General features: G+C 36.1%; 3 protein-coding genes across 3 annotated transcripts; 2 read left to right on the top strand and 1 right to left on the bottom strand.

Annotated features, from left to right (window-relative positions):
* Nucleotides 1–243: 243 nt before the first annotated feature.
* LOC115952985 (protein IQ-DOMAIN 1-like) lies at nucleotides 244–4,730 on the top strand. Its single transcript, XM_031070381.1, has 6 exons — nucleotides 244–506; nucleotides 1,206–1,305; nucleotides 1,397–1,732; nucleotides 1,928–2,149; nucleotides 2,575–2,694; nucleotides 3,638–4,730. The coding sequence occupies exons 2-6, from the start codon at nucleotides 1,231–1,233 to the stop codon at nucleotides 4,337–4,339; spliced, it is 1,455 nt and encodes a 484-aa protein (XP_030926241.1). The 5' UTR covers nucleotides 244–506; nucleotides 1,206–1,230; the 3' UTR covers nucleotides 4,340–4,730.
* A 2,847-nt stretch (nucleotides 4,731–7,577) lies between these two features.
* LOC115954194 (mitochondrial import inner membrane translocase subunit TIM14-1) lies at nucleotides 7,578–10,867 on the top strand. Its single transcript, XM_031072105.1, has 3 exons — nucleotides 7,578–7,767; nucleotides 9,122–9,300; nucleotides 10,419–10,867. Exons 1-3 carry the CDS (start codon nucleotides 7,765–7,767, stop codon nucleotides 10,573–10,575), a joined length of 339 nt encoding a protein of 112 aa, XP_030927965.1. The 5' UTR covers nucleotides 7,578–7,764; the 3' UTR covers nucleotides 10,576–10,867.
* Nucleotides 10,868–12,281: 1,414 nt separating this feature from the next.
* LOC115953280 lies at nucleotides 12,282–17,635 on the bottom strand. The gene is made up of 7 exons (XM_031070877.1): nucleotides 17,475–17,635; nucleotides 16,785–17,240; nucleotides 15,567–15,758; nucleotides 15,236–15,475; nucleotides 14,252–14,469; nucleotides 13,636–13,890; nucleotides 12,282–12,974 (listed from the first exon to the last, which is right to left on the bottom strand). The coding sequence occupies exons 2-7, from the start codon at nucleotides 17,182–17,184 to the stop codon at nucleotides 12,717–12,719; spliced, it is 1,563 nt and encodes a 520-aa protein (XP_030926737.1). The 5' UTR covers nucleotides 17,185–17,240; nucleotides 17,475–17,635; the 3' UTR covers nucleotides 12,282–12,716.
* Between the last annotated feature and the right edge of the window lie 1,004 nt (nucleotides 17,636–18,639).

Genomic DNA, 18,639 nt, shown 5'->3' on the forward strand with positions numbered 1-18,639 from the left:
AAAAAATGAGAGTATTACCAACAAGATTAGAGAGAAGTGACAATTAAGTGAGTGTTGGGAAAACTAGGATTAGGATTATAATATTAAACGATACTAGAATTATTTGCAGTAAAACTTTTACCCGCAGTAAAGGAAAAGACAAGGGAATTACCAAAAAGATTAGAGAGAAGTGAGTGTCCGGAAGAAGAGTAGGACTAGTAGTATCTGATCCCTTTCACCAAAGAAAAACAGCGAGTGTTTGTTAATGAAGTGGGGTCACCCTTTAAGCAAAACCAGCTGGTCTGGTCTACTCTCCCTCATATTCCCTCATCACTCATTTTTTTCTTCCCAAGATCTCATTTTTTTCCCTTCTTTCTTGTAAACAAGGAGGGGTTAGGAGAATCCGTTCTTTTTGTTTGTTTTGTGGATGAAGGAAGCAAAGAAAGAAAGAAAGTGAGAGATATAGATAGAGGGCCTCCTGTTGAATAAAGAGAAGCTCTTTGAGATCTGCCATTTTGTTCACTCAGGTACTTTTGCTTTCTCTTTTCCATGGACCCCAATTGAGCAATAGTGGCAATTTACTTCATTCTGTCTTGCAATGCATTTTTTTCCTTTTCCTTTTATTATGCTTCTTTGAGATTTTGTGTGTAGATTTTTCTGTTTTGGATAATGGGTTTTGCTAATTTTGTTTAAAAAATATTGCAACTTCAACGTATGAGCGATACAGTATTTTGATTGAAAGCTGTTAGACATGTTGAATTTGGATTCTTTTCCTTTTGCTTGTTGAGAAAAATGTGAGAAGAGAAAATATAGAAAGGGAATGTGTGGTAGATTTAGTGTCATTTCTAGAATAGAAAAACGCCTTAAACGGTCAAACCTTTGTCTGACTGTGCTAAATTAACTTTTTTACCTTAGTGGAGTGGAAATTTAATGTTATGGTGAATCGACTCAATTTAGAAAATAAGATTCATGAAATTGTTGTCCTTTTCTTCTAAGATTTAGAGTTTTTTTTCTTTTTGTTTCGTCTAGATTTCTATTCATTAATTTGAATTCAAGTGTTGCTTATTTGGAAGGATTGTGTCTTAGGCCACTCTTTCCTTACTCTCTTAGATTTTACATATCCAAAAAATGACATTCATCGTGCTTTGGAATTTGTTAAATTACTTATCCAAAAGGGAATTTAATTGCCTTTAAAATTTTCAAACTTTTGAATGGTTTACATGAAGGATTGAATTAAGGAATGATAAGAAGATGGGAAGGAAGGGAAATTGGTTTTCTTCTGTAAAGAAAGCTCTCAGCCCAGAGTCCAAGGAGAAGACAGGCCAGGTTTGGAGAAATCCCATTATAGTCAATTTGATTTTCTGGAAATTTTGTAAAATTAATTGGGTTTCTCATAGTGTCAATGACTGTTTTGCAGAAATCAAATAAATCAAAGAAGAAATGGTTTGGAAAGCAAAAACACTTGGGTTTAGAATCTACCTCTTCAGAAACTGTCACAGTCCCCACTCTTCCTCAGCAAGAAGAGGTGAACTTAAACAATGTGGAGAATGAACAGAGCGAACATGCTTACTCTGTTGCGGTAGCCACTGCTGTGGCTGCTGAGGCTGCTGGGGCCGCTGTTGCTGCTGCTCCTGTTGCTGCTGCTCATGCAGCTGCCGAGGTTGTTCAACTCCCTACAGTTACTCGGTTTGCTGGCAAATCGAAGGAGGAAGTGGCAGCAATCAAGATTCAAACAGCATTTCGAGGATACCTGGTATGTGTTACCCTGATTTTTTGTCTTTCTTTTTTCTCTCTCTCTCTTTCTTTTATTGTTGCAGCTGTTTGGTTCAATACAAGCTAAATCTTTAAAAGAGCTCCAATATAAGTGGATTTTTCATGCAATGTCCACCAGTGGCAAACCTAGTGGTTTTCTCAAGATGTGCTTGCACTTTTGATTGATTATTTTCAGGCAAGAAGGGCATTGCGGGCATTAAGGGGGCTAGTCAGGCTGAAATCATTGATGGAAGGACCTGTTGTGAAACGCCAAGCTGCAAAAACCCTCAGATGTATGCAAACTCTAGCTCGTGTGCAATGTCAGATCCGTTCCAGGAGGGTCAAGATGTCAGAGGAGAATCAGGCTCTCCAGAGACAACTCCTACAGAAACAAGCAAAAGAGCTAGAGTGCTTGCGGGTCTCTATTGCTTCTCTTTAATTTTGTTGAACTCTAGAAATTTTACTAATCACTTATAGCATATTTCATCATCTAATTTATTGCCACTGAATTCAGTAATTATATTTGTATGGACATGAAAATCTCAGGGGTTCTTATTGAGATTAGAAATCTGGAAGATAGGTTTACTTTGGGCCCATATCCCTGAAAACTTGTTCTATATATTAACAATTGAGGGTAGGTTCAAAATTATCTGCAAAAAGAACATCAAAAGCATGTGGAATTTCATTCCGGTGCTGACATAGACTGTACTAATGGGGCTTTACCTCTTATGTATTATAGCTCTGTTTCCTCAATGAATCCTTCTTTTTATTGTTATGTGAATACATTTTTGTTGTAGAAATACCTCATTTAGCTGCCTTTAACTTCTTTAGATATTATAACAGATTGGAGAGGAATGGGATGACAGCATACAGTCAAAGGAACAAATTGAAGCAGGTCTACTTAGCAAGCATGAGGCAACTATAAGGAGAGAAAGAGCACTGGCTTATGCTTTCTCTCATCAGGTGATCTATGTCTCTTATTACATTACATACTTCAGCTCCCCTGAAAGATGATATAAATATAAAATGAAAGGACAATGATCATAAAATGCATGGTGTAAGGCAAGAAGAAGAATGAGAGGGAATTAATTTATTCATTTGATTTGCAAGTAATGTTTTAAAAGTGGCTAATGAGACATGGCTCAAATGACACTTCATTCTCTCACAAGCATGGGCGGAGAGTGAGGCTGTGGGTTGTGGGTTCAAAACCCATTAAGTGCATATATGACTTACCAATAATATCTATATTACGTCTTAGTGACCAATATTGCTTTTTATTTCATATTGTAATAGATTCTTGAGGCCTCTTGTATTATGAAGCCTTAGAAGACACCTGGCTACAGTTTTTTGTGAGAGGTTCTAGTTCATAGAGTGAATAAAGCGAACATTGATGGCATTATATTGCATAAATATTTTTATAGAACACTGTCAGGACTCAGAATGCATGAAGGTCTTTACCATATATTTTCTTTTTATCCTTCCTCTTTGTGTTTGTGGATGGATAGAGATGCAAGTTTGGTTAGTTCACAAGCTTTTCTGATTTAGTGCATGTTCAATTGGATAACTTGGTGACTTGTAATTGAGGTTGAATGTTCTAACTTGATGTCTATAAAGTCAAAATGATAGCTGATCTAGGCAGAAAAACACTAGTTGGGGACCTTTTGCATGTTTTTCCGGCCCAGTTAGTAAAATTGAGCTGGAATTAGTTGTCAGTAATATATTTGCAGATTATTAACCTTATTTGAAAACACTATGATGCATATCACCTATTATGTACTATACCTTCGCATGTGATCTGTGCTTACTATTTTCTAGTCCAATAGTCTTTTGAGCTCCAACTTAAGTTTTCTGAATGTTGAATGAACCAATATCTGAGTCTTGACCCCTGCAATGAATCACTCAACAGCAAACCTTGAAGAATTCTTCAAAATCTGTAAACCCAATGTTTATGGATCCAAGCAATCCCTCCTGGGGTTGGAGCTGGTTGGAACGATGGATGGCAGCCCGCCCGTGGGAAAATCGTGGTTTGATGGAGAAGGAATTGAACAATGACCACTCATCTGTAAAGAGCGCAAGCCACAGCCTTATTGGTGGAGAAATCAGTAAGTCTTATGCTCGCTACCAGCTCAATGCTGAGAATAATTCCCCAACAGCCAGACAAAACCCAGGCCATCCTAGCTTCCAGTCCCCTTCAACTCCTTCTAAGTCAGCTTCTTCAAAAGTAGCTAAAAAAGTGAAGGCAGCTAGCCCAATGGGTGGCTGGGCCCTGGAAGATGACTCGAAAAGCATAGTCAGTTTGCAGTCAGAGCAGCAGTTCCGAAGGCATAGTATTGCTGGATCATCAGTGAGAGATGATGAGAGCCTGGCAAGCTCTCCAGCAGTTCCAAGTTATATGGTGCCCACTAAGTCTGCAAGAGCTAAGTCCAGGGGGCAAAGTCCATTGGGGGTGGAGAAGAACGGGACGCCAGAAAAGGGGTCTTCAGGGCCTACAAAGAAACGGCTATCATTCCCACCCTCACCAGCCAAGCCAAGGCGACATTCAGGTCCACCAAAGGTGGACATCAGTCTTAAATCAGAAAACAACACAAGCAATGGGGTGGCTGGTTGATCATTTCTAGTCCATGAGGAATCAAGGGAAAGAAATCAAAATGGATTTGGACAGTTTCTGGAGGAAAGGAAAAATAAAGGGTCTATTTGATTTGTGAATTCACTATGTTCTTAAAAGCTTTAATTCATTATTGCTTTGTAGGTGCTCCAATGGGGTTGATATTCATCTCCATTGGCAGTCATGCATTTTATTCATTCCTAAATTTTTTATTTTTTTAAATTTATTTTATTGGATTCTCTATGTAGTGATGATAACAAAACCTATCTGAACCCAACTCTGCCTCTTGAATATTTTCTTCATGAAAAACGATTGATGGTCTGTTAAATTTATTGATTCCACGAATTGATGTAATGGATATTCAATTTCTTATTTGCTCAATTGTTGGTGCTTAGAGATGCTGTCTTTATTGATTTATTTCTTTGTTGTAAATTTAGAGCTAAATAAACCAGAAGTTACCATTGATGACTAATTTCTCCAAATGTATCTCCTAGTTACCACCATAACATCTTAAAAGCACAATTTATTAGTGGCAATTTTTTTTAAGAGTTTTATCATATAGTACTTGTTCCTGATGATATCATTGGATTAAGATACCAATCAGTTTTTAGTATAGGCGGGTATTGAATACTAGATCTCTTATACAACTATTAGAAACTTTACTAATTGAATTAAATGGAACCCACTTATTTGTGCTTATTATGAATGTACATGATGTGGATAATCTCTTTGTACTCTTCTTTTTTTTCTTTTCTTTTTTCTTTTGAAGGAAGAAAGAATGAGATTCAACTCAATGTAAATGTGAGATTTGTGAAGATTTATAACTAAAATAAGGGAATTAGGGCTATTAGCCTATTACAAGAACATATTTCTTCATGCCCATATTATCTTCCCCTTCACTAAGAATTATGTGGCTGTAGGAAAAATTAATTTCTGGCATCTGTCAATTACGCTGACACACCATCTCATTTTTTATATGCATAAGTGCGTAAATTTATTCTCTCAAAAAAAAAAAAAAACGTAAATTTATATATAATGCTGAAGTTTGAATATGAGAACTTCAATAAACCCTGTTCTCACAATAGTCTGGGAAGAAGAATAAATTTTCTTTTTTGGCTGGAAAATAAATAGATTGCTTCATATATATATTTACTGAAATATCTATTATTAATTTAATTATAGATTAGAATAAAAAATAAGTATATAAAATCATAAACCCTAAACACTGACAATTACCTCCCCATGCTCAAGTGCAAGGGTGAACGTACAAGCCTCGGATTGAGCTTGGGGAAGGTTGGAATATTTATGTAGTATATTTAACCAATACAAAAATAAAAAAGTAAAATCTAACAAGTATTTCACTCGACTTGGTGCATAGACCAAAGTACTGTTTTTTAATATATAAAAAAATTATCTTATGAGACAGTTTTATGAGACATTTCTCTCACAATATGCGTGGGTCTCATATGTTATTATTATTAGTAATATTTTGTATGAATAAAGATAATTATATAGATAGAAAACAAAGAAATGATCCAATCCATCTCAATCTTCTGAAGGGAAAAAAAAAAAAGAAAAAAAGAAGTGAGGGTAGTAATTCATAAAAAAGTGAGGGAGATGGTGGGGATAAATGGCTCAAATAAGGGTATTGGGCCATGGGCCGTGCCCAAGGACATCAAAAAGCCCGAGGACAAACCAGTATTAGTGAAGGAAAGTAGGTTATCAAGTTGAGGACGAGAGCTGGTCACGACAAGCAGGTGATATTGTTTGAGGAGACAAACCTCCTTGGAAAGCAGGGTGGAAACCTGAAGCCTGACTACCCAACAAGTACTAGGAAGTGGACAACCATGCTTGGAAGAAGGATACGCCTTGGAGAGAGGAGAGTCAACAGAGAATTGAGAAATATCTAGGAAGAAAGCTACTACAATCACATTGAATGCTTTCCACCTAACCAACTGGCCGCATTAATGTGGAGATGATACCTGAACAGTGATTTCTAACCTTACAATTACCTACAAAGACTTCAGGAAGGTGTTGATGGGACAAGTATTAAGGAGATTAGTAATCTGATCTACATGTGAAAGACTAAGATGAAAATAGGGGAGTATAAAAGGAGAAGGATTCCATACAAAAGAGGGCATCAGAAACAAGAAAGAAAACCATTTTGTAACCAAGAACTTGAACATTTGTATAAGTCTGAGATATATATATATATATATATATATAAGAACATATCATCCTCGGACTTGACCAAGGAGTGTTTTTCTTTTCAACTTATTTGTCTTAGTCATTCCAGCACCAACTAACCTATTGTGATTTACATTTTGACTCATTGAATGTTCAAAACAAACCTACTCTCTAACAAATTTATTGTTGTGGGCTCATTGGGCCATTGTCCAAATCTTTTGGACTATGGATCAAACCGTGTCCTTACAGAGATAATAAGACTTTTATTCCAATAAAACAAAACTATAGAGAATGTATAACTTAAAGAACCGTAATTAAAAAAAATTAAAAAATAAAAAGAAAAAAGGAAAAAGGAGTGGGAGTAGTGATTCATAAAAAAGTGAGAGATAATAAGACTTTTATTCCTATTAGCCTTTAAGCACGCGCTTATGTTTATGCTCATGCTTAAAGACTCTTCTATTTAAAATTGTTGGGTAAAAGTTTGGAGTTATGTGTACGATGAAAATGTGGGTGTAAGGAATTATTTTTTTTGGTTGCAATAATGGCAGATGTATTTTTACAAGCAAACGAGCAATTTGAAAACCAGGAGAGTGGTCTTGTTTTGTAGACAATGTTTCAGTGGGAGTTAAAAATATATTTTTAACGGGTTGTTTTTTAGTTTTGTTTCTACTTAAATCTAAGGATATAGGGGTATTTTGGAAGAAAAAAAATACCTAGTCCAAATAGGAGAATTTTTATTTTTTTGAGGGAACGTAATGAACTTTATCAAACAAAAACCAGCAATATCAACTAGAACAACAAGAAATAAAGATGGTAAAACATCTTCCATTCACATTACAAAATTTGAAATACTTAATGCAAAATGAGCTAATTTGTGGGGAACTACTAAAAGTCCCTTAAATAATAATATAGATAAAATAAAAATATAGAGCATGTATAACTCTTTTTTTTGAGATCCAAGTATGTATAACTCAACTTTTCAAAAAAAAAAAAAAAAAAGTATGTATAACTCAAAGAACCGTAAATACTAAATGTATCTATAAAAGTATATAGTACGAAGAATTGGCCAATTTTGTGGGCGGTGCTTTACTTTAGTTTCTGGACCGGACTGGAATCTCTGAGAAGTCACAAAACCAAAAACCCTATAAAGCAAGTGCTCACATTTTAACATAATAATAACAATCAAATCACCCTGCGATTCTTCATTTCTGCTTCTCACTCTTTTTTACATCACACCAAAAATGGTGAGTCCTCTCTCTCTCTCTCTCTCCTTTTATCTGCTTTATTTATTTACATATTTTGCGTAATTAATTTTAATTTTAATTTTTTTATTATTGGTTTTTTTTGGGCAAATGGAAATTACCAGTATACTAATTTCTTAGGGCAAACGATAAGGATTCCGATTTTTAAGTTTTTGGGTACGATTCCGAGATCAGGGTTTTTGTTTTTTTCTCTTGCCTTAGGGTTTAGGGTTTTAGCTTAACCCTCCGTTTGGGTTCCGAGAAACGATTTAGTTTGGACTCAGCTAACAGAATGGTTGTCTAAACTATTATGCCTGATGTGTTGAAAGCTCTTTTATTTATTCATTAAATTTATTCAAAATTTTTTTTTTCTTTCTTTCTTTGTTTGTTTATTGGATTAAGAAATTGAGGTCTGACTATCAAAATTATATGAAAAGTTGAAAACTAATGAAGCCCAAGTGTTCAAAAACGTAGGATCTAGACTCGCATTTTAAGGGTTTCCTGTTTTTGGAACTCTTTTATAAGTTTGTAATATACGAGTATACTGATATTTTGGGTTCATTTAAGGGATCATAAAGTTTAAGAGTGATTTTGATTGAATATGACCATTTTTCATTGATGCTTAAAATGTCCTCGGACTTCGAATTCTGTTACATTGAGGGATGTGGGCTATTAAAGCAACGAAAAGAGAGGAAGAGTTATGTTTCTTGTTCGTTTTGACAATGATACTTCAATCCTGTGAAGTTCCCCAATGTTGCACTGTCTCTGTTGCTTGCTTCCAAGGCAATATTTATAGCTTCATAGAAAAAAAAAATTATTTTGTGGCCAAAACTGCTCGGTCTGCATCTTTCCAACATTCTTGACCCGCTCTTATGATTTTGATTGGTGTAATTACCTTAGCTTCCATTAATTACTTAGCTGTTCCCCCACATTCCTATGCAAAATCTGAGCCTCTCTATTATTATGCCACTTTGCAACATCTTGGAGACCACTAATCTATCCTTGTTTCGAAGAAAATCTAGAGGCCACAACCCTACATTTGACCCACATATATGTGCCTCATTTGTTAAACAACCCAAGTAGCTTTAAGATTTGTTAAGAGTTCTCAAGTGCTCTGCCTTCCCTCTAGACCCCAATCCTCCCACCTTTGTTATTGTTGCCGTGTGATGTGTTTGGAAATTCTGGAAAAACAAAGATTCCCACTTAGGCAAGATATGATTGATTTATTATGCTTTTTCTATGAAGAGTTTCCTGTTTTATGCTAATATTATCCATCACACATGTTGCCTAGCCTTCATGATTTACATTTGGCACTTTAAACTCTCGACTAAAAAGCCTAAATATAAAATCTGCATAGGCTGTTCCATTTGTAGCTGGACTTGCAGTTGCAGCTGCTGCTTATGCTGGTAGATATGGAATTGTAGCTTGGCAGGCATTCAAGGCAAGGCCACCAAGACCTAAATTTCGCAAATTTTATGATGGTGGTTTTCAGTCTACTATGACTAGGAGGGAAGCAGCTCTAATTCTTGGAGTCAGGTATATGTTATTTATTTTTCTCCAATGTATGTTCTGTGTCATGTTTGATGAGTTGACATATTTATTGAAATAGAGTATAAACTGAAAGTCCATGTTTCTTGATGAGCTTTAAAGCACATATGATGTTATACCTTTCTTTTAGCTTTTGTGTTATCTTTTATATTGTCTTTCTCTAATAGAGTGAATAATAATGGTCCTTCCTTGGGGTGAGAAACTCATTGAACCTCATTTTAGGATGGTAAATAGCAATGGTTGGGGCTAAATTGTGGTGGTTGTTCATTGCAGTCTCAAGTAGAGCTGCATACAAGCAAGTTTACCAAGCATTCAGTTGTCTAGTGTGGACTTCAGTTATGTCTGATGGTTTTCCAGCTCAGCTCAAGCTCAAGCTCAAGTGATGCTTGAGTTGAAATTGCTAGGCTGTCTTGACTCTTGTGTTCTCTCTGCCTGATTACTTCTACAAATCAAAGCACACAATAATCTTATTTCACTTTCTCATCTACAGTAGTCTTTGAGCTTACCATTACCTCATTTACTGAAATCATTCATGAGAGTGATTCTTAAGAAGAATGAACACTTAGAAAAGTATTTTGAAAAAGGGCGAAATTAGCTACTAATAAACAGAACTTGAGTATCATTTCACTGACCTCTTGAAGCGCACTAGGGGAGCTACTTTTACTATTTTTAGGTAATCTGATTCTAGTTTTCATGTTATGAGGTGGATTACTCCCCTCCCCTCTATTCCACTCGTGCGCGCACACACAAAAACCCCCACCCTTGGCTTTTTCCCCTTAATAACTCTAACATCACTTTGGCCTTGCCTCTTGTCTCGCTGGTCACTAATTATTCAGGAAGTTCATTCCTTGGAAGTTTGAAGGTTGTATGGATTTGATTCACTAAAGAATATTAATATACACACCACTTTGTCCAAAACACGAGGTGTGAGCACTGAACATGTTGAGGAATGGAAAGTCAACTACTGGTTTTCACAAATTTCTAGACCATAACGTAATTAGTGATGTAAACATGTGGTTCTTTCTCCCCTATACGTTTAACATGAGGGCATTATCAGTTCTTTTGTATTTGTTATTGTTGATCCTCTCTACCTATTTGTTTCACAGGGAAGGTACTCCACTAGACAAGGTTAAGGAAGCACATAGGAGGGTAATGGTAGCAAATCACCCAGATGCTGGTGGTAGCCATTATCTTGCGTCTAAAATTAATGAAGCAAAAGATATGATGCTTGGAAAAATCAAGAGTGGTGGCTCGGCATTTTGATGGCACAACCCCTTTCCATATATACAAGTCATTCTTAAAAAGTTCTGGTGAGTTTTAAGAGTCGTACATGCTCCAATTAGACAGTGTTACATGTTTTTGCAGATGACCCTCTTGGTTCTATAGTATTCATGCAAGACATATAGAGTACAAAAATCAGAATATTGAGGATCTTTTCTTAGTTGATTCTTGATAGCCCTCTAGTTGCGCACAATTTGAAAAAATTGTAATACATTTTGTTATATGAATCCAGCGATTACAAGGGAAATGCTATTTGCAATTCAGCTTGGGTGTCCATGGTATATTTATACTGATGGCAATAATTATGCCGTCAACACCTAATTATGGAACATGGCTCACCTTTTGTTATGATCAGAAAATTTGCCCACCAGATGTTGAGGCAACCGTACTCTTAGGATTCTCTCCTCTCCCGTGATATGTTTTTACTGCAAAAAGAAATAGCTAGTTATGCTAATGGGTGTTGCGATCACGATGAAGAAATGTATGACAATTGGCAGTCCTGTAGTTGAGTAGCCTTGTAGGTCTGGAATTGACACATTTACATACGACATCTACAATGGAAATGGCTGGCTTACACTTCCGGTAGCACCAAACCACCTAGTAATTGACTCGGTAGCTTTCTTCACTTTGACATTCAGTTCTGCCATGGCTGCAAAACTCTCTGTTCAGGGATCTGACATGCAGAATTTTCACTACCACCAACACACTCTTTTCTATTCCCTCTCTACAGAACACAATATCGATATTTGCTTGGCGGCAAGAAACCTTCTGGAACGTGTTGGCAAAAGTATGGACTTCCATACCTTTGCAGAATGATGCAGGCTTCTAATGAAAACAAAATTTATCGAGATGGGGTTTTAGAAATTGTAAATTGAGTTTGGACAACATTTAAGGAAATTTTCTCTACGAAATCACCTTTAAATAAATTCCACACCACAAAATACTCTCAATGACAACTTTTCTCTCTTTGCTTTCTCTCTTCACAAACCAATTACTCTTAAATTTTAACATAATTTCTGATTTGGGTCCATTCTCCATGTGAAACTCACATTTGATGTAAAAGTAAGTTTTCTTTCTTCTTCTCTCACCTAATCATTTGGGGTGTATTGAATGAGAATTTTGTTCATGATTTTTGGGTGTGAATCAAATAAAAGTTACCGTTTTCTAACTCATTATTTGGGGTGCAATCATATGGAACAGTAGTATATCTAAGTTGCTCGTGTATACGGCAAAATGATTCCTTCCAACCCCACATTTGAATATGGAACAGAGTTTCCCATTTGGCTGTCGACAGAGTACGAAACCAGAAGAACAAACGTACTCCTTCAACACACAATTTTGGGCCCTCTAGTGCTTTGTTCATTTTACCTAAAAAACCCATTCCTTTCGGTCATTCCAGGTACAATTGTTAATGGCCCACACCCCACATGATACGTTAAGATCAATTATCTCAGAAGCTCACTTCTGCCTCTGGACAAGGTAATGTAGCCACTGTTCTCCGGACCAGCCTAAAACATGTACCCACTTCAGATGGATTGAGTATTAGTTTAAACTGATTATAGGACCAACCCCAAAGGACAACAATCAGATGGTGGGGGCCAATTTTGGTTGATTGTTTGCTACTCAGTTCAAGGTTAAAGATAATTTAACTGAGAAATTGTTACAACTAATTAAAATGACAATGCCACTTTTACAGCAGAAAACAATAGGATTTTAGTAAAATTGCTGCCATCATGCGTTTCGACATCTCTCATCACAAGTGCTTATGGTCAAATTACAAATTGGGAAAGTAACTAAAATCTCTTCTTTCATGATCCATGAGCAGTGCAGCTAGGTATGGTATTTACACCAGAACTTCGGGAAAAAAAATATATATATTGCTAATAAGATATCATTAATAACCATACCACTACAGCAGAAAGCAAAAGGATTTCAGTAAAATGGCTGCCTCTGTGCTTTTCTAAACCTCATATCGTGTAAGTGTTTATCGTCAAATGGGATGAGATCTAAAATCTCTTTCTTTCATGCTCTCCCTGAGCAGAGGAGCAAGCTGTGGTATATACACCAGAATTTATTGTAAAATCTAATATATTAGTTATTTTGTGATAAGGTATCATCACTAATCATTCTGTTGTAGAACCAGCTACGGTTGACACCACTTCTGTATCTCCATTAAATGGAGTTTGATCCATTTCGACCTTCCTGTCAATTGGACCTTTAGAGACTCCAAAAAGAGTGGAAAATATCCGTCTATGACATTCATCACAGAAAAAGAAATAGGAAAAATGGCCTTCGTTTGGGAGCTTATGCATAATGGCCCCTGGTAAAATCCGGCCTATATAGTCCGTCATTGACGGTGGGACTGCCTGATCATCCATTCCCTACTCAGCATTCATAAACAAAACAAAATCAATCAAAATCTTAAAGCAAGAAGTATAAGAATTTAAATAGCTAAGCAAGTAATCTTAAAAAAAAACAAAAACAAAAACAAACAAGTTATGTAAGTATTCTTTTGATATAAATTAAACTTTAGCAAATGTCTTATCCTGGCTACTTTTACAATAAATCAACGGTGGAAAACCAGTCAGTAAAACCACTTGGAGAGAGGAATTGAATGTTTTATATTATTCTTTCGTGGAATTTCCAGAACACGATTTTGGCTGTTTAGGTATCTCTTTAAAGAAAAGGGCACAGTTCCTGATTCATTATCATCAGATCCCTTAAAAGAAACGTTACAAAGTGTTTGGCATTATTGAATTGAATTGCTTTGTTCCAAATGGCTGTGCAATGATGTGTTTAAAATTTTTGTTAACCTTCTGAATAGATCCATAGACTGTTGGGACAGCCAAGACATAATACATACATGTCTATTATTTGTGTAGTACTTATTCTCAGTGTCCTTATGAAGAAGGTCAACCAAAATTAGATTATAATTGATTTTCAAAACCAAAGAGTTATACTAAAAGGATCAAAGTATTTTGTTTAAAAAAAATTAACCAAAATTGAAGCAGAAACAAAGCAACTAAAAAGCAAGAGGTAAACCTGCCATATGTGTATTGGGCCTAGGAACCCTGCCAATTCACACTCTGCCTCACTGTACAAGGACTTGAGCCAAGAAAGAACACCTTTTCTCTTACACTTTTTGTGCACCTGAAGATCTGCTAATCTAAAACCCCAATCTGATACCTGTAGCACAGCTTCCTCTATGAATGGTTTTGTAGTTCCCTGGCGGATTGACTCCTCCACATCCCTATGCCAAAATTCTTCAAATTTTGGCTCTTCAATCAAAATTTCATCCTGTACACATCAAGATTTTGTCACACAAACCATCAAAAAAAATATCAAACCCTGCTTTACAATAGGAACTATAGCTTATGAAGGTTGCCACTTGACATTGTCAAATATAGAAATATTGTTTTGAGTTGTCTCTAAAATTTTTAATTGAAACAGGACTAAGTCATTCATTTTATAATTTTACAAAAAGTTCAGTTTTGGGAGACACTGTTAATAAATTCATGGAGCATGCTAAGATGAAGGCAAAATTTGTGTGTACCAGCAACAAGCATGGATCCCACCCCAATTCCTTACATATATATTTTTAAGTTCACATTTGTGGACATGTGAAGTTCTACAGATTTAATCAAAGATGATGACTCACCTTCTTTCCTAGTGACAGAAACAATCTATTATCAATTCGATCATGCTTTCCAGAAAGAAAGCTTCGGCGATAGAAATAGGAGAGAAACTTCGGAAATCTATGAGCTAAGAAATACAATAATCTTCTTCTTGGCACCCACTTTTCCCAAATTCTTTTTATCTCTTCTTTTGTCATGCCTGGCGCATATGGGTTAATCATTGGGGTCAACATGGCCGCACCTGCATATTCAGTGATGACGAATCACAAGTCAAATTATATTTGATTTTACCTACTTATTGTGTTTCCATTAAAAAAAACGGACAAGTGCTAATATAAGAGGGTAGACAACAAATATTATCAAGTTGAATGCCAATTATTTGTTAAAACATATCGATTGGTAGAACCGTTAATACTCTACACTTCAATGCATAACCTCCATCAAACAATCAATTCATATGCATGGACAAAAGTGAACTATAAGTTTATTGGCATAATAATATTACTATAACCAAATCACAGACACAGATAATTCAAATATATAAATTCAGTATGCCATAAGCCCAGAAACCTTGCCATAAGAGTTGGACTATAAACCAATGATCCCTGAGGACTAAATCTGCCATTCATGTAATTTTGGGGCAAGGGTTGGAAAAGGCCTCTGTGCATACTTCAAGCAATGTGTCCATGCTGTTCAGAAATTTTTTTGTAACTATAAAAAAAAACACTAGGCTTCATCATGATTGTCATATAGCGCAGACCACATCAGCTTTATGCACGTGTCCTTACTGGATACACAAGTTTAACTAGACATTCATTTCTTGATATATGTCAAACATGAACAAACAATCCTAAGGGAAAAGTTTTACCATAATCATCAGCATATGAAGGGTAAGGACATAAACTTCAAATTGTAAGAATCAATAATAAAATTGAATTCACCAATATCACAAAACCAAACAGAATTAAAACATAATGATAAATGTAATCAAGAAAGGGTTGATATACCTGCAATTCTATCTGGAATGTATCTGAGAGCAGCCCAAGCATGCATGGATCCACTTGAGTGACCCAGCACCCAGAACTTGCCACTAATACCAACTGCATTAGCTAGGTGCAACATATCGAATGCTGATGAGTTCAGATTTCTGTTGGGATGAGGATCACTCTCCCCAAAACCAGGAAGATCATATGAGACCAAGCGAACACCAAACTCTTCAAGCAATGACATTTTAACTCCCGGTATACCTTTCATACATAAATTATTTAGAAAATAAATGTCAAGTTTCCATTAGTTTGGAACCCACCTCGGCAGATAAAAGATTTATTAGTCTTTTACCTGCAAGTCGTGAGGAAAGAAAAGAATGTGGAGCAATTAGGGAAAATCTAGCTCTGTCAGCTGGGACACCTTGCTCACAATAAGCCATGTGTCTACCATCTGGAAGTAGTATGCGGTTAGCACTAGGAGGATGTATTAGCACCATCTTTACTGGTGTGACCAAGCTGTCATTGTTGGTATTTAAACCTATAGCTGCACATGGTTTTAACAATGTCAATTAATAAACTTTACCTATCATATACCACAAAAGAAAAAAGAACAGAAATAAGATTGAATGCACAATTGGGGCATTCAAGTTCTCATTTCTTAAAAGTTTTATACTTTGTAAGAACGGTAATTAGTAATTCTGGAAAAACTTTGTAGGACCATTGAGAATAGAAAACAGAGAAATGAATAGAGCATTACAGACAAGGGATAAACATAGGATGCAGAGCCATCAACTTAGGCTAAATTCCACCACATACGTAACTCCAACACATAGTTAGCCACATAAAGCACATATGATCCAAATGAATTCAGTGATGAACCAACTTTATGGATGCCATCACTGCCACATTTCTTCACATATGCATATATCCAAGGATGTCATTATGATTACACATAAAGTTATCTTATCTACAGTTGCTACTATGGCACCAGAATGTAGTACTTAGATTTCAAGATAAACAGTGACAGAGCGACTAATTGAGAAACATAATCACAACCATCACACTTTCATGGAGCACATATGAATTAAGTACAAAAACCTTATCGACAAATAGAATGGAGTCTTCCCGCTAATATGCCCGAAAAACAAAATCCAATTTTAATATTGGTTATTGAACATATAGTAGAAATTGTAATTTTTGATCAGGGATTGTATTCCAAATCAGATTTCTCTCTACACATTTTCCATGTGCCTTCTATAATTAGTTAGTTTGTTAACCAGTTGGTTAGTCTTGTACTCTTGTTTAGTTAGTTTTAGTTGTGTAATTAACACACAATCAATAATACCAAGAAGTTTATTTATCACTCTCTCTATCTTTCAAGAACATAATTGATCGAAATCATGAATCCTCAAACTGACAAATAAGGCAAGTGATTTTTCACAAAATTTGACCAACATAAACAACAATAAACAACCAAATTACATACAGATCTTAATAATTAGCACTACACTAAACTCAGGAAACACCTAAATTTGATTAACAAATCACATAGCATTGAAATTCATGTCACCTGCAAGTGCAACAACAAAAACGAAGAATATGACCGACCACGAGTGAACCGGGTCGCGATCCTCGGGCAAAAACTCATTCAAGTACTTCAACCTGTTGGAGACCTTAGCGCACGGCTTCTGAAGCTTCCGACCAACGTAGGAATCCTCACTCAGAAGGCTCTGCTGAACAATGTCCTTACACCCTCTTCCCAATTCCACCACTATTTCCCCCCAAGCCATAGCGAACCCCTTCACCTGATCCTTCAAGCTCTCCGGCTCCACCGCACGGCTCCGAGACTCGCCGGACACGACGTACGCCGACGAAACCCCGATCGGCTCTCCGGCGTACCGTATCCCCGTGTCGTCCACCAAGCTCGCCAGCTCTTCATGCCACGTGTTCGATCCTCTCATTTCTGACATTTTCGCTGAAAAAAAAAACACACACACACACACTCTCTCTCTCTCTCACTCTCACACTTCAGAGTTCACACCCATATATATCAGAGAGAGAGAGAGAGAAAGAGAGTCTGAGTAATAATGACTGAGGTAGAAGAAAACAGAGCACGAAGTTCAACTTTCTAAGCGTGAAATTCAAGCTTGATTTGTTAAATCCAAAAAGAGATAAAACCCTAACCGACCACCGTTCAAAACCAAACAGAAACTGTCGAAAAAGAAAGTTTATAGTACTAACCAAAAAATAAAACACTTACAAATACAAAGTAGACAAAAGGAAAAAGCAGCACTTGCTATATAATCATTTTTTCTTTCACTTTAAGACACTGAAACCGTTGGGTCTGAGTGTGCAAAACTTAGCATTTTATGATGTTTATGGTTTGTACAAACTTATATAGGAATTTGACTAATCCTCTTCGCCATTATTGGACTTTACCAACTCAGTAGTGAGCTGGGAGTTTATATGTTTTTTTTTTTTGGGTTTGGGTTGGTACGAGAGAGACTTGACGATGAGTGGTAGCCGTGGATGAGGTCATGTTTGAACGGTTTGGATGGGAGCCACGTGGATCTACTACTTCTCAGCCGTGCAATAAACGGCTTGAGGCGGTGCGTGACGTACATTGTTGCTGACGAGGATCTTTGTCAGTGATATGCGGTGCGGCGCATGTGACTTGCGAATGTTCTTTTTTTTTTTTTCTTTTCTTTTTTTCGTTTTTTTGAGAAGAATCTATTTTTGGGTTTTTTAAATGGGATTTGACGTGGTTTTGTTTATTAACTTTATTTTACACTTTTCAAAAGAATCCAAAACATACAAGCTTATCTACGGTACAGCTTTAACTATATTCAACTAATTTAAAATGCATAATTTAGATGATTAATATAATAATTTTACATAATTTAAAATATAAATAAATTTTAAATTTGATTAATTAAATTTAATATTTTTTTTTTATTATACAACTACCAATACGGTGTCATGGCAAGTGCTGTAAAGAGTGGATGTTCTTGGATCTTGAACGTTGTTATTGACAAGGTTGAGAGTTGGATCCGGATTTGTAGTGTAATCGTACGGTTGTTATTTTATGGAAAAAGGTGATTGCGAGTGAGAAGAGAAGATGATTTGCACTTTGCTAAAACAGTGAAAGGAAAAGTAGGAATGATGATGCGGTGAAAGAGTTGCTGGTGAGAGAGCGAGAGAGAGAAATTGGTTGGCTTCGTCGGCAACTGCCCTCTCTTCACTATCACTCTTTCCATATCATAAAAAAGACATTTACAAAATTGCAACGTTATCTACACCCCTTTTTCAACCTTCTTTTCTTTTCTTTACCAAAGAAAAACATTGAAATTTCAATATTTTTTTAGCAAAAATTAGAGATTTTTATTCGGCTCAAACTAATCACAGTTCATTAGCTGCAAATGTGG

The sequence above is a fragment of the Quercus lobata genome, chromosome 7 (assembly GCF_001633185.2).
Source record: "Quercus lobata isolate SW786 chromosome 7, ValleyOak3.0 Primary Assembly, whole genome shotgun sequence".
Classification (NCBI taxonomy): domain Eukaryota; kingdom Viridiplantae; phylum Streptophyta; class Magnoliopsida; order Fagales; family Fagaceae; genus Quercus; species Quercus lobata.

Excerpts from the sequence above, each read along its gene's own strand:
- LOC115953280 (XM_031070877.1), bottom strand. The coding sequence starts at position 17,184 with ATGTCAGAAATGAGAGGATCGAACACGTGGCATGAAGAGCTGGCGAGC. Across the intron at positions 15,476-15,566 it reads TCTTTCCTCACGACTTGCAG|GTATACCGGGAGTTAAAATG; the intron begins GTAAAAGACTAA and ends TATGTATGAAAG. Across the intron at positions 14,470-15,235 it reads CATTCCAGATAGAATTGCAG|GTGCGGCCATGTTGACCCCA; the intron begins GTATATCAACCC and ends CTGAATATGCAG.
- LOC115952985 (XM_031070381.1), top strand. The coding sequence starts at position 1,231 with ATGGGAAGGAAGGGAAATTGGTTTTCTTCTGTAAAGAAAGCTCTCAGC. Across the intron at positions 2,150-2,574 it reads AAGAGCTAGAGTGCTTGCGG|ATTGGAGAGGAATGGGATGA; the intron begins GTCTCTATTGCT and ends ATATTATAACAG. Across the intron at positions 2,695-3,637 it reads CTTATGCTTTCTCTCATCAG|CAAACCTTGAAGAATTCTTC; the intron begins GTGATCTATGTC and ends ATCACTCAACAG.
- LOC115954194 (XM_031072105.1), top strand. Across the intron at positions 9,301-10,418 it reads GCTCTAATTCTTGGAGTCAG|GGAAGGTACTCCACTAGACA; the intron begins GTATATGTTATT and ends TTTGTTTCACAG.